Source organism: Peromyscus californicus, unplaced genomic scaffold (assembly GCF_007827085.1).
Source record: "Peromyscus californicus insignis strain IS unplaced genomic scaffold, ASM782708v3 Scaffold_9__1_contigs__length_137607984, whole genome shotgun sequence".
NCBI classification, from domain to species: domain Eukaryota; kingdom Metazoa; phylum Chordata; class Mammalia; order Rodentia; family Cricetidae; genus Peromyscus; species Peromyscus californicus.
The window spans coordinates 118,610,099-118,624,074 of record NW_026294617.1 but is presented as its reverse complement, the minus strand read 5'-3'; the positions used below and the strand labels follow the sequence as shown (position 1 = coordinate 118,624,074).

General features: G+C 38.3%; 1 protein-coding gene across 3 annotated transcripts in view; it reads right to left on the bottom strand.

The window, feature by feature from the left end:
* The window catches only part of Unc5c (unc-5 netrin receptor C), a 357,131-nt gene that overhangs the window by 105,963 nt on the left and 237,192 nt on the right, over positions 1–13,976 (bottom strand). For all 3 annotated transcript variants that reach the window (XM_052732282.1, XM_052732283.1, XM_052732284.1), the window contains exon 3: positions 13,191–13,334. In XM_052732282.1, coding sequence (XP_052588242.1) covers positions 13,191–13,334 — 144 coding nt within the window. The remainder of the gene's footprint in view (positions 1–13,190; positions 13,335–13,976) is intronic.

Sequence of the window (13,976 nt, the reverse complement as noted above, 5' to 3'; positions counted from 1 at the left end):
GGATGCTTTTTAATTCCCAGCTTCAAAGAACAGTCTGCATTTGTTAAAAATGTCCAGTCTTTCAGGATTTAGTAGAGGAAAGTAATTTTAGAAAAGAAAGTTTAGGTGTTATGATAGACTGGTTCTGTGAACTGACAAATTCTCTGATACTTTATTCTTCAGTAGACTCTTCTGGTTGTAATTCAGATTTCTAGTTTATGTAGAATAAAACATAAAGAAAATCTTACATTATTGATATTGGTTAGGTTTTGTTTTCATTTACACCCCATAGGGCTGTGTGAAAATTAAAATACATATTGAATGCTAACAGTGTTTGGAAGATTTTAAAACACAAAATATGTATAATAAGTATATGTATAATTATAACCAATACATACAGAAAATTCTAGAATATGACCTATATATGCATTTTTAAAATGTCATTTTTTTATAGAGTTTTACCACATGTTAATGATCTATAAACTCTAGTATGTAATATTCTGTATTTTTCTTGTGGAATTCCATGTTTACTGTTGGCTTTTAAATTTCATTACAGTCTTAAAATCATGAAAAAAAAATCTCATGTACTTTATTTTTTCCATGAAACCTTAGCTAAAAATCCAGTTTGTTTGGGAACAAGACTTACTCCCTTCTCTATTTTTAAGTCCCTAGTATGCTTATTTCAGATAGCGTGTTGAATGTCTTACGTATCTATTGTAGCAAAAAGAGGGACATCAGCAGCAGCTGAAACCAGAGTTCCATGGGGTAGGGGTGTTGTTAATGATCATTTGGCACTACGTAGGCCAAAATGTAGAAGTTTTGAGTGGTACTTGAAGGCGGTCCACTTAAAGCTAATGTTCACTTGGGTGTATTGTTAGATGTGTCCTGTTACATAAAAATTTACACTTTGAATGACACTGAAACCCTGGCATGGCCCTTTGGAGGGTGAAAAATTCTCATTAGCAGATTAAAATCTATATGCTCAGTTGATCATGAAATAGAAAGGTTTTGGGATTTCTTTTGTAGGCCATTGTAGAGTGGGTCTGGAAGCAATTGGGAGGAAGAATAACATAATGGCTAAGAGCAGGGTCGATGTAAACACATGTGGTTTCAGGTCTTGACTCCACCACTTGACTACATAACACCTAAGATTTTTTCAGCTAGAACAAAAGTGAATATGCTAGGAAGGAGCTATTTCAGATCTACAAAAGCTGCAGGGGCACCTACAAAATCCTTAGTGTCACATTAGCGTATAGCAATTGCCCGTGCAAACATTAACCCCACAACTCATCTTTTCCCATGTTATTAGAAATTTTTTATCATGACATGTCAACATTTGGCACTGTCACTATTACTCAAATGTAATTGATGCAAGACAAGGCTGTTACAACTATGGACTCACTAATGATTGATGGGAACTTCACAAGGTGAAATTGAAGGATTTCCAGCTATGGCTGACCAAAACAGACCTCTTCTATTCAGATCGGCCCCTGGGAATCTGGTTTTGACCAACCTCACAGGTTATAGGCACAAACTAATATCTGAGAACCATGAATTGATGATCAATTGGTTAGTCTACCATGATATATGTACCCCAGTGCCAAATATCATAGGCATCATGGGAAGCCGTGGGTAATGAGGGAGACATGGTCTTGAATAGGGGCTTTAGCCAGTTGGTTTAAAAATGAGTCTTTGCTGTCGATTCCACATCATCAGTACAGCTGCTTTCTCTATTGGCTGATGACTGCCATTGTCTAACACAGGACTTGAATCTTCCATGTCTATAAGGACCATGCATATAGCACAAAGAGCAGAAATCTAGGCAGCAATTCTTTCTCTTGAAACTTGTTTCCCACTCACATGGGCTACTTGTTTCTTGTAAATTTTAACAGATTTGAGTAGGAAAAAAACCAAAACAAAAGCACTTCTTTTGTCTTGCTGCTCAGCTCTGCTACATGCAACCTAAAGGAATGCAGTCTCAGAACCACAGCCTAAATTTAATTGCTGATACAAATCAGAAATGTGGATTCTTGTAAGAGTTTTTGCTTACTAACTATGTGGTCAAATACCTAAAGTTTTATCAAAATATGTTAGTGGGACAGTATTTTGAGGGTTAAACCCAATAGTTGATAAACCCTTTGTGGCCTCTACAGGTCTCTACAGGCCTCTACTGCTACTACTTTTAGATCATGGATGTAACAAATTAAGTGTTACAAATGCTGAAAATGAATGTTTCTTGTGCCTCCCTCCTGCCTTGTAGAATGTCCTCCCATGGAGATTTCCCCCCATAGTTTTCCTGCTTATGAGTTTTTGATGCAGAAAAAAAGTGGCCAAGATAACTGGCCAAGATATTTTGGGAGGTAGGTTTATTTTGTAAAGACTTGATGCTTAATATTTTAATTAGAATTTCATAATTTTTAATTATGTTCTCTTACCTACTTTCAGAAAGAATGTTAGGCAATAAATGTGTGAACTTCAGAGACTGGTGACATTTTAAATAGATATAGACTATTAACACCAGAGTCAGGAAAATGAGTTTTAGATGGCTGAAAAGACAAGTTGTCATTACTATAATTCTTGATGACCACATACAATATAAATGTCCCCACATTCTTTACTGAATGAAAGTCATTCATTGTTCTAATGGCTATGTACAGAAGTCTGAAGCTCTTTCAGGCACAGCAGGAAACTGTCATGATCAATTAGGATTTATACTTGTTCTTAGAGTAGGAATGGCAAATATTTGGTACCATTGCCTTCCTTACAGCTCAAATTTCCATAATTAATCAATTATTCTTTTCTATGTAATCAGGATATATACTCAGTAGCCTTCTCATCACAGGATGCCCACAGGCTAGACCCAAGCAATAGTTTAAGTCAGGAGGTGATGCTTCTGTATCTCTATCCTGAAGTTTACTGCATAAAGCTTCCTGTCACGAGGGGAGGAGAAGTACACCATTATGACCATTTTCCACAAGATATAATATCAACAACATGTAGGATACCATTTATTTTTTCTAGAACTGGCTACTGAGCCTAGACCCTCACACAAACCAAGTAAGCAAAGACTCCATCACTAGGCTACATCTCCAATTCTTTTAAATTTCCTAATATTTTGAGAAAGGGTCTCATTAACTTGTCCAGGTTGTTCTTGAATGTCTTCTATCGCCCAGCCTTGGCAATCCTTCTGTTTCAGCCTTCTATCACCCGGGATCATAGATCTGCATCTCCAGACCCAGCTCTATGTTTACCTAACATCTGAAAGTGTTTCAAGGTCGAGTATACCTTTACACATGATGTATATTACACAATAGCTCTTCAGAAAATATGGAGTTTAATGAAATGCCCAAAATAATCTGGCAGCTTCCTTTTAGTAAAGGACTTGGGGGACAATTTCCTTTTTGGTCTAAAACTCCCAACTCTCTCAGTCCAGTTCACTGACTTTATGTATAGTGTATCTGAGATCTTGAGAGGTTAATTCACTTGTTTGAGCTCATATTTACTTGAGTGGGCTACTCCACACTGGATTTGGGGGTGGGAGGTGCATGCTGGTACTAGCCCCTCTCTGTTGATACAAGCACATCATGCGACTCTAGAAGGCAGAGATTTGAAATAGGTTTCTTTGGGTCATCATGAAAGAGCTGGCAGGGTAGCAATTCTTCCACACAGTTTTAAGGAGTGGTCACAATTTTGTCACAGATGCTGGTGGCTGTCAGCATTCTTTGACTTGTGGCTACAACTCCCTCTCACTTACTCCTTCTACTAGATAACCTCTGATCTTGGAGTTCTTCATCACATCTACAAAGATCATTCTCCAACATTTGCAACTTCAAGAGATTAGGGCTGAATGCCTTTTTGGGTAGATGAGAGCCTGGAGGGTCACATTTAAGCTTACTGCAGTGGTTATTAGCATGGATGGTGGATTCATATGACCTAGCTTTGATTGTGATCTGCACTGGGTTAGGTTTCTATAGTTTTCATGAATAAAATGATGATAACTATAATAGTTACTGCATACTTGCTATGAAGATTAAATAAGGCAATAATAATAATAATAATAATAATAATAATAATAATAAGGCTATTAGGACAGTTCAGCTTCATTAAAATTCCTTCTTGAATGCCATCTCTTAGATAGTCATCTGTCCTACTCCCTTAAGTCAGCATAGCTGTGGAGTGTTCAGAGTGATGGCCATGCCATTAACTCATTTAACTTTCACCAAGAAGTCAAACTTCATTAGCTTCCCTTTCAAAGTAAGCTTGTTTCAAGTAAATGGCTCTTGATTTATGTAAACCCTGTCTTTCCAAGACATTCATGTTGCAGTGATGGTCTGGGGGCCATCTTCAATACTTTTGACAGATGTCTGGCCCCACATTAAGCAAACATAGTAGCTCTAGTATGCTTCACAGTTTTTTTTTAATTACTTCTCAACTAATTCCTTTTATAAGTGCAGTGGACAGAAGCACTGAATACACTTTTGATTCAAAAAATATTTTACTGCATTTTCAAAATGTTCCTTTATCAAATAAAATAATTCCACAGTCACATAAGACATTAATACTTGTGTTCTTAAAGGGAAAAAAATGTACCTGTCCTCCAATGGTGATGGAAGGGGCTAATTATGTTGTCACAGTAGAGTAGAATTTACACTTAAATCACAAAATTTGGCTGTTAACAGGAAATAACTGCCAAGAACCAAGCAACAGAGCACATTTGGGGAGAGTTAGATTCATCTTCAGAGCTTTGGGCACTTATTAAAAGTGAAAAATGCCTAGCTTAATATCTTAGGGCTTGCAAAGTTCACTATGGCTTTCTCTCCCAGAATCAGATTATCAGATCTGACTGTTTAAAAAAAAAATCATAAAAATACTATATTAAGCAACTCTTATTGGTTATAATTTAAAATGTAGGAATATAAAATAAAAAAGACAATATATTTTTTCACTTGCTTTTCCTTCCTAAATATTGTAAATGATGAGCACAGAGCCACCCAGCAACCAAATCAACTGCTCACATTGGCTATCATGGACAGTAAAGTCAAGAATTGCTCATGTGTCTGTAGCTGTATAAACTGAGGCAGACTTTAGGGAGATTGAAGACTTTGCTTAAGTTTCCGATTCAGTAAAAGGGACACCCAGACAGCTCTCCTGATAATAACAAACACCTCCAGTTTGTTATTGATAAAATACAGATGACAATAGGCTTGCATAGTAGGATTCCTGTGTTAAGTAGTGGCTAGAACACAGTTAGGCACAGTGTAAGGATGTAATGATGGTTACCAACGCTGTGTTTTAAGAAGAATGTGTTTTAAGAATGAGAGAAGGTAATAGATTTTTGACTCTTTTCTGTGTAACCTCATTCTGCTATTTAAGAGCTAAAGTTTTGGGCCCTTCTTCAGAACTGACCATGAAAACTTCTACAACATTGCAATTCATACCTGGGGATAGAGGTCAAGCCAGCATCTTTAAGCATATCAGCAGGAGGGCATGCTGACAACGTCTTTAATGTACCAAGGCCTGCTCTCCTTCATTGCACCGAGATCATTTAAACTGATGAATCTCAAGTGAACACAGTCCCTGAAGTAAAGATGTGCTATCCCAGCCATTCTTTCTTATTTCTGGACTCTAGGGCATTTACAGGACAAACACATTTGTATTCAGATAGTCTTGCCAAGGGGGTTTTTAGAAAGAAATATTTTAGAGTTGTAAGTCCAAATGACATCCGTTACGAAGAAGAGGAAGAGAGCAACAGCCACTCAAGGACACTTTTCTATTCACACTGCATCTTTAGTTCCCCAAAAAAGATTAGATGTCATCTCAATATTTTCTCAGGTATGTCTTAAGGATAAATAATAAGAAACATGCCAACTTTATGGATGAGGAACCTGACATTCCAAAACGTTAAGGCTTTCTTTGCTGGTTACAAACAGAATGCAATGCTTGCAGATAATGCTTTGGCAATTAAGCATTTAAGCCATAAACTTCCTTTTTCACATAGCATAAAATATACTTTAATGTCAAGTTTCTTCAGTCCTGGGGATACACGCCCTACCTATAACATAGGAATGGATGACTTTCCCCCAGAATTTAACTGTATGAGATAGCTCTCTATCAGTTACTTGTCTACCTCCTAAAATAAATGTGGGTTATAAATGCCCCTGAATTTGTGAGGTCTCATGAAACTTGAGAGCTTTTTCCAATAGACAAAAGCACACATATTTGGAAAATACATTCAGCCATGAGCTCTAGCTTTTAATCTTATCATATAAACCACAGTAAACTGTTTACTGCTATATAACTATTGAGTTCTAAATAAAACAAGAGTAAAATTGATAAAAAAAAATCCCCTCCCTTATATAACAATGCCTAAACTATGTAGTTAATCTCTTTAAAATCAAAATATGGGCCCTGCCATTTATAACACGACACTGGGAGCTTAATGATTGCCTAAAGGACTAGATCAAAACTCAGAAATGCACATTAGTGAATAAGCTATTTATTTTGGTATTGACAAATCTGCTATGTTCTGCCAAGACATTCAGTAGTAAGGTATTAAGTTCATGGTACAGCCCACGTTATTTAGAATGCCTAGCTAAGAAATACATTATTTGGGTAAACTGTTTAATGAGGTTTTTATGCTAAGTAGTATAAGAAAATAGGAAATTGGAGTGTAGCATGAAAGACCCTAGGACATGATTTTCATGAACATACAAACCAACATGAGAACTCCTGAGATTACATGTACCTTTAACTGGAGATACCTGAACACAGAGCTGCTAATGTCTTCACTCCTTTGTGACAGTGTGGAGACCTACACTGTTCCAGGCATCTTTTATTCTAGATATTTTTGATTCCTCATTGAACAATAAAACATCTTTGTCTACATGGATCTGACTTTCTAAGAGAGTCATGAGGGATACAATATAAACTGTCAGCATATAATACATCAAGAAATGTGTAGTAGAAGTCCCTAAGTGCTGTAAGAAGCAGCAAGAAATCAAGGAGGAGGGGGGTGCTTATGGGGATTTGTGGGAAAGCACAGAGGCAATCCTTTCCTAGAGATGTTCTGGAGTTCCTCAGAAAGTAAACTGGTTTTACTAAATGGACCAAAAAAAGTACAGCATTGTGCCATTCATTTGCCCAATGTTTTCATTTGTTATTTTCAGTTAACTTCATTTGTTTACCACAGCCACATGTATTCGAAGAGTTAGTTTTAGGCACTGGAGTTACAACACTAAAGCAGAAAAAGTCCTTGAACTTGGGGAGGGGCTGCATTCCTCTCGGGGAGATAATCAACACAAAGGAAAGTAGATGATAAAGGAGAACAGTGTTATCAGGAAAAATAAGTACTTAAAGGAATGGCAAGGTTGGGGGTCTGACAGATCCACATAAGGATGCAATTTCAGTAGAAACACAACTGAAAGAAACACGAGAGCTGGCCTTAAATAGGGGGAAGAACGTTTGAGATGGGAAAGAAAGGCTTGTGTAAATTGTCTGCCTGTAGAACGATACTATCGCCGTTTGGAAACGACGAAATGGGTGTAGTTATACACACCATGCAATGAGGAGAAATGTAGGAAGTCATGGACCCTTCATACTTTTGTACTGTAGATGAAAGGAACTTGCAATAATACATCAAATGGAAAAGAAAATCTTGAGATCTTCCTCCTGACCAAAACCAAAACCAAAAGAAGCAACAACAAAATGCTGTCATCGCCTCCCTTACTTGTTCTCAGGGTCTTGGCTAAAGCATCAACTTGGCTCTTGGACTGACAAAGCTTTTCCATATTCCAGCTACAGGATTTCAAGTAGAACAATGTTCTTTACTTAGAAAGTGTGGAAAATAATCTCACTCATCACAGAGTCCTTGCAAGGACTGAACAGCTAATACATACACATTGCTTCAGGAACACTTCCATCAATATTATTATGGTCATTCTATAGATTATGTGTCCTGACTAGCCATGTGGGACTTTGGAGCATATGCCCTGAGGACAATCTTAATCATGAGGTCCTATAAGTATGCACAGAAAACAGACCCCAAAGATTGGTATAAAAAGTTGTTTTCATTGATACGAGTTTCTATGCATTATATGGTTGAAATGCTCTTTTACATACGAGACTAAATGAAATACATTATTAAAGTTAATTTCATTTGCTTATATGTTTACTTTTGAAAACATAGACACTAGAAGAGTTTAGGGGACAGATGGAGCTGCCATCACCTTTCTATTGGATACAGATATCCTAGAAGACAGTGTGCCATATACTATGGACTCACAAATGTGAGCAAGGTTGATGCAAACTTCCAGGTGGTTCAAAATGCAATTCTGACCATGTGGAAAGGTCCAGAAGCTGTAGGAAGAGGGCAGAAAGGTCACCTTGGCTCTCCTTAATTCGTTCTAAAGAACTGTCCGACGCCTATCTGTGGTCAGCAGCCTCTGTGAGACTACTGTGACTTACGGGTTAGTACACGCGATTCAAGAGGAATTCCAATGAACTGTCCTGACATTTCTAGGAAGATGGATTCTCCATGCACATACATCCCACTGTCACAAGATTTGTAGGAGAGCAGTTACCATGTGGCTCACTCTTCTATCCTCAGGCATGGGGAAAATTATGGCCCCATGTTGTGTGAATCAGGGGACAACTTCAGCCTTCTGGATTGACAGCTAAAACAGACATCGAGGGGTGAAGGAAAGAGAGATTATTCACTTTTAAAGTTTGCTTAGGATGTGTAAGTTTTAAAAGAAATGTATAGAGCCATTGGAAAAAGTACCATGAGCATCTGCTTTCATTCACTGAGCACTGATTTGCATCTTTGAACTCTGCCACATGCTTGGAAAATTTATTTCTTTTAATCTCAAAGTAGTCCTATCATTTTCATGTCATGGTTCCTGAAATTAAGGCTCAGAGAGATTAGGTAATCTGACCAATGTCTCACTTGTCTGTGCTAGAATGAGAAATTGAACATAATACAGCCTGGTCTGGAGGCAAATGCTCTCAACTGTTACATTTATGATTGCTCTTTTCACATCGTTCCCTTCTTCCCAAATGACAATAATCAAAGAACAACCACCATCACTACCACTACTGTGGTATCTATAACAGCAAGACTACCGATCCCAAACATTCCCTTGACAGCATTGCTCAACAGTTTGCTTGGATTCTCCTTTCCTCCTTTATACCTTGCAGTTCTCAAATTGGCTTTGAAATCAAAACACTTGGGAAAGAATCACCTTCTCCTTAGGATGGTTGCTGGAGCATACCCTTGCGTGCGTTCTGAGGACGTTTCCCTCTGCAGGGGAGATTATTGCCCACCCAGGAAAACTGACACCTCTAGTATAAATGAAGGAGTTTGATGAGGGGAGGTATGTTCACAACTAATTTCTTGCTAAATATTTACTTTTAAATTTCTAATTTTTCCTTTATTCAGATTGTGTCACTAACTAATTTTCTATTTGATAGAGTTTAGATATGTGAACTATTGGTCATAAAGATTAATAGTTCATTCATTCCTCTTCACATATTTCTGAAAATAGAACTTTTTAATGAAAGAATGATGGAGGAATATAAATACAATCAGGGTAGAGTTTACTGATTTAACCTTTGCTTTACAGTTATGTTCAACTGTGACAAATATAAATTGGAATTGCTGTTTATGGGATGAACATCCACCCAGTATCACTATTCAAAGCACATTTGAATTTAAAGCTCATTTGGTGTGGGGAAGACTAAAAAATTCCACAAACATTGTGCTGCATGAGCAAGGTCAAGTTGGTAGGGAGCACCCTCAACAGAGAGAAGGTCAGGTCCTTTCTCTGAGTTTCATCATGATCTCTATCTCTGTCAATCAATAGTCATGAGTGAGATGGCATGCCTTGACCACATGCATGTGAGTTCAATTAATTATGAAATTATAGGCAAATAACTTGAGAATTTTCACCAAAGAAGAAGGTGCCAGGGAAGAGTTTGACTTCTGATTGCTTGAAAATGCCGAGCTCTTTAGAAGCAAGGAGTTCAAGAGTGAAGTTTAGAAAATGTAGCAAATATAGACAGGTCTTACATACACATACTAATTTTGATGCAGAAAATAGAAATAAGCATATTCACATATCTCTATAAAATTGGAAATAATCTTTTCTAATAATCTATGTACTACGAAGCTTATAATATACAAATCTGTTGTGTGGCACTCTGTAGCCTTTACAAACAGCTATGGATTAATTTGGTATCGAGCCTAGGCTGCAATTTTAAATATTTACTGTGCTTGATTCTCATGAGAATGTAGAAGAGTGGGATGAAGCCTCACTTCCATCACACTTCTATTTTCATTATAATTCTAAGCTAATTTTGAATTGATTTAAATCTTATATGGAGGGTGTGGGGCTGTTCCATTGGTGTTTCTTCTAAGCCTGAGCCCACCCATGGACAGTACTGGTGGTGAAACCCTCCCTTCTTTTTGGGAGCTGCTCAGGGTGAAGAAGCTGTTTCAGCCTGGGCCATAAACTGGTGGGAGTAGGAAGTGAAGAGGGAATCCACATCCTTGACTAGTCAATGTGGAGGAACAGAAGCCCCTTGTTTCCTTTGTCCCAAGGGCCATCCCAGCTCCAGGCCTTCCTGTGGTGTTGCCAACAGTGCACTTTCTCACTGTGCCTGATCCAATTGACTCAGTCCTCCACCTAACATCTGTAATAACCTTTGTGTGTTGTTCCTAAGAGCAGTCATTAATAGCTATCCTTTAAGGGTGTCTCATATCACAGCTACTTAATGGGAAATCCACCCAGGACACGAACAAATCCCTATGTAGATTCAGAGAGGGACATTCATCTTCAGGGTTTTCATAAGGTCCACAAAGAATTCTTCATCAGGAGTTTCATTCAGACATATCTATTAAACATATTGTATATCCAAGGCATTGTTCTAAGCCCCGAAGACACAAGGATATGTAAAATAGAATTCTTCACTACAAAGATCCCACTGTTATGAAACACAGCACTACAGCAAGGGAAAACAAGCAAACAAAACCCGACAACAGAGCTGGAAATGGGGAGAGGGAAGGAATAAAAATCTGCCAAAGTTTCAGGTTTTCTGAACACATTTTTTTTTTTACCCTTCCTTCCACACTCACATCCCAACACTCAACAGAAGCCTTTTATTTCTAGGTTTGAATTTGTGTCGAATCCTGGTCTCAGCACCTTTGCTGCTCCCTTCTGTTTCTGCCCCACGCAGGCCCCAAGCAGAAGCCACCTAACTTTTATCTTTGTCCTTCAGCATTTCTTCTCACTAGTGTGCAGTCGTTGATTCTGTGACTAGAGGGGAGATGGGCTTCTGCTGAGATTCCAAATCATACTAAAATCCCAATGTCCAGCACCTGCCAGGTCCTAACTCTTCACCCTCGCATTTTTCCTGACTCCCAGCCTCCCCTTCCTCTTGTCAAACAGGAATCCCATGTGTTTGTACTTGTCTGCTGCAGTTCTCTATACATAACTCCTTCCCTCCTGGTCCCAGGGTGGGCAGGGAGTCAGAGCTTGGCTTCACAGCAGACCTGACCTTTTTCTCCCAAGCATAGCATCTCCCCTGGCCCTGCTTGGTTTATTTCACAGCACACATCATCTGCCCCTACCTAATCATTATTTATTTTATCTACAGTTTACTTTGTCTCACCAGGTCACTCCCAAAGTATAAAACTGTCCAAGGACAAGGAAAAAAAAAAAGTTGATCAGATGTTTGCTGAAGAAATTAGCCTTTGAAAATCATGAAGATAAATACAGGCTGAAACAAGCAGGCACGAATTACAGTTGAAGGGCAAGGAAACTGAAATAGTTCAAATCCAAATAACATTTAGCAATCCTTAGTGATCAGAGTTGGAGGTGTTGGAAATGGAGATAGAGCACAGCATGTGCTGGTTACACAGTAAGATGTGTCTCCCTCCCCAATTCATACGCTTAATCACAACTTCCAGTAGCTTGGAATGTGATGACATTTGGAAAATGAGGCCTTTAAAGAGGTGATTAACTTAAAACAAGGCTGGATGGATCATATTCCAACCCAACTTGTTTCTTATAAGAAAGAGAAATGTAGACTCACAAAGAGACACCAGGGAAGGATCCCATGAGTCATTTGAGGACTCAATAAGAAGGCAGCTGTCTGCAAGGTCCAGAGAGGCCTCAAGGAGAATTGAAGCCTGCCGACATCTCGATCTTGGACCTCTAGCTTTCAAAACTATAACAAAGAAAATTTCTGACTTTTAAGCCACCTAGTCTCTGTTGTTTTGATTTGGAATTTTGCATTTATCCGACAATTCTTTGCTATTGTGAAGTGGGGTGGAAGTGAGATGAGGCCTGTGTTTTAGGAAGCTTGGACTGATTGAATAGAAGACTGAGTGGGGACACGAGCTCACCAGGAAGTGTCATAGATCTAGATCAAGAGGAAAGGAAGCCAGAGATGCGTGTGTTGACATCAGTCAGTACTGAAGAGATGTTGTGACATATTAATGTGATATTGACATCTGCCACAAAATATGACTTAATAAAATGCAGTGGTATAAGTTCAGCAAATAAACCATGAATTTCAGTGGTCACAACATCTGTTAGAAAGACTGTCAACATGGCCTGTAACATAGGCTCTATCAGCCTTCACAAAGGGGCTCAGTGGAGGTAAGGGCTCATCCATCCAGATTAGCACATCAATAAATCAAAGAAGCTTTACAATGAAATCTCTGTAACTATGTAAAACAAAAATGTTCCTTTCATTTCATTGATTATCCTTGCTTGAGAGACACTTTTGCCCTCTTTCTGAACTGTAATGTTTTAGAAATGAACATTTTCGGAGTGTGTTCCAATGCACTAGCATAGCTTTAGTGTAAGCAAGGAACCTTGGCCTGGGGACCTCTAGTTCCCATAGAAACACTGTTTAACAACTAAAAACAAAACAAAACAAAATCCAGAACAAAAGACAACACATGGTTCTACTATGGTCTGACTGCCATTAGATCTAAAAACAAGTCAAAATCTAATGGGAGTTCCTCAGTACTTTGAAGAAAGAATTAAGGAGATTTCAGAGGAACTATGATTCAAATGCAGAACTCTGGGGGCAGTTTTGGAATGGGAACTCTGAATCGAGTTCTTTGGTGTAAGATCAACCTCTGCCTAAGCTTTCAAACCTCCCCATCTATTTGGACCCAAGAAAGTCCGAATTCACTAACTCACAGGCAATGCGCACATATGCCTTCCGACTCTTCGTGGTGCCTGCTGAACTCCAGGCCACACACTGGCACCAGTAATCTTCAGGCCCAAACAGTTCCTCCACTTGCTGGCGTGAAATCTCAATGCTCACTTCTCTCACAATGAGACCTGACAAGAGAAACAAAGGTTCAAGTCAAGAGAAGACCTGCACATAAAACATGAAGCAAGCCCCCCCCCCCCCTGGCCAGGGATCCCATTTGAAGTCATCAACCTCCATCCAGATATTGCCTCCCACCTATCATTTTCTGAAGACTCCAATTACTGCAGTCCATGTATTTATTCTTTTATTTGCTATTTCAAGACTTCAATACTCATCTGAAGATGAAAGTGGAGTAAATCTATAACCCCACAAAATCGCATTTCCTCCTATCTAATTCGATAATATTCATCTCCTACCAGGTTACATCCCTGTTACTAAAATGGTATCATCTTGGCTTTCAAGTTTCCTCAAGATTCTATGTTATTTATATAGGTTGTGGCTAAGATGCACAGGTATTGTAAACAGCTTTTTACAATGGAGTCTTCCTAGTACTTCAAGAAAAGAAAGAAAATAACCCAAATCTATAAAATCAGTGGTCATAATTTAAAAACCACTTTAACAGATTGGTTAGAAAATATAACAGCACATCATTTTTATTGTAATACATTATACCTTCAGTTATCTAGAGAACATATGACTTTTAAAAGGTTTTCCTGTACAATAGTTTGGAAGTTCACATGTTTACCAGTAATTGTAATGTATTTGAAATT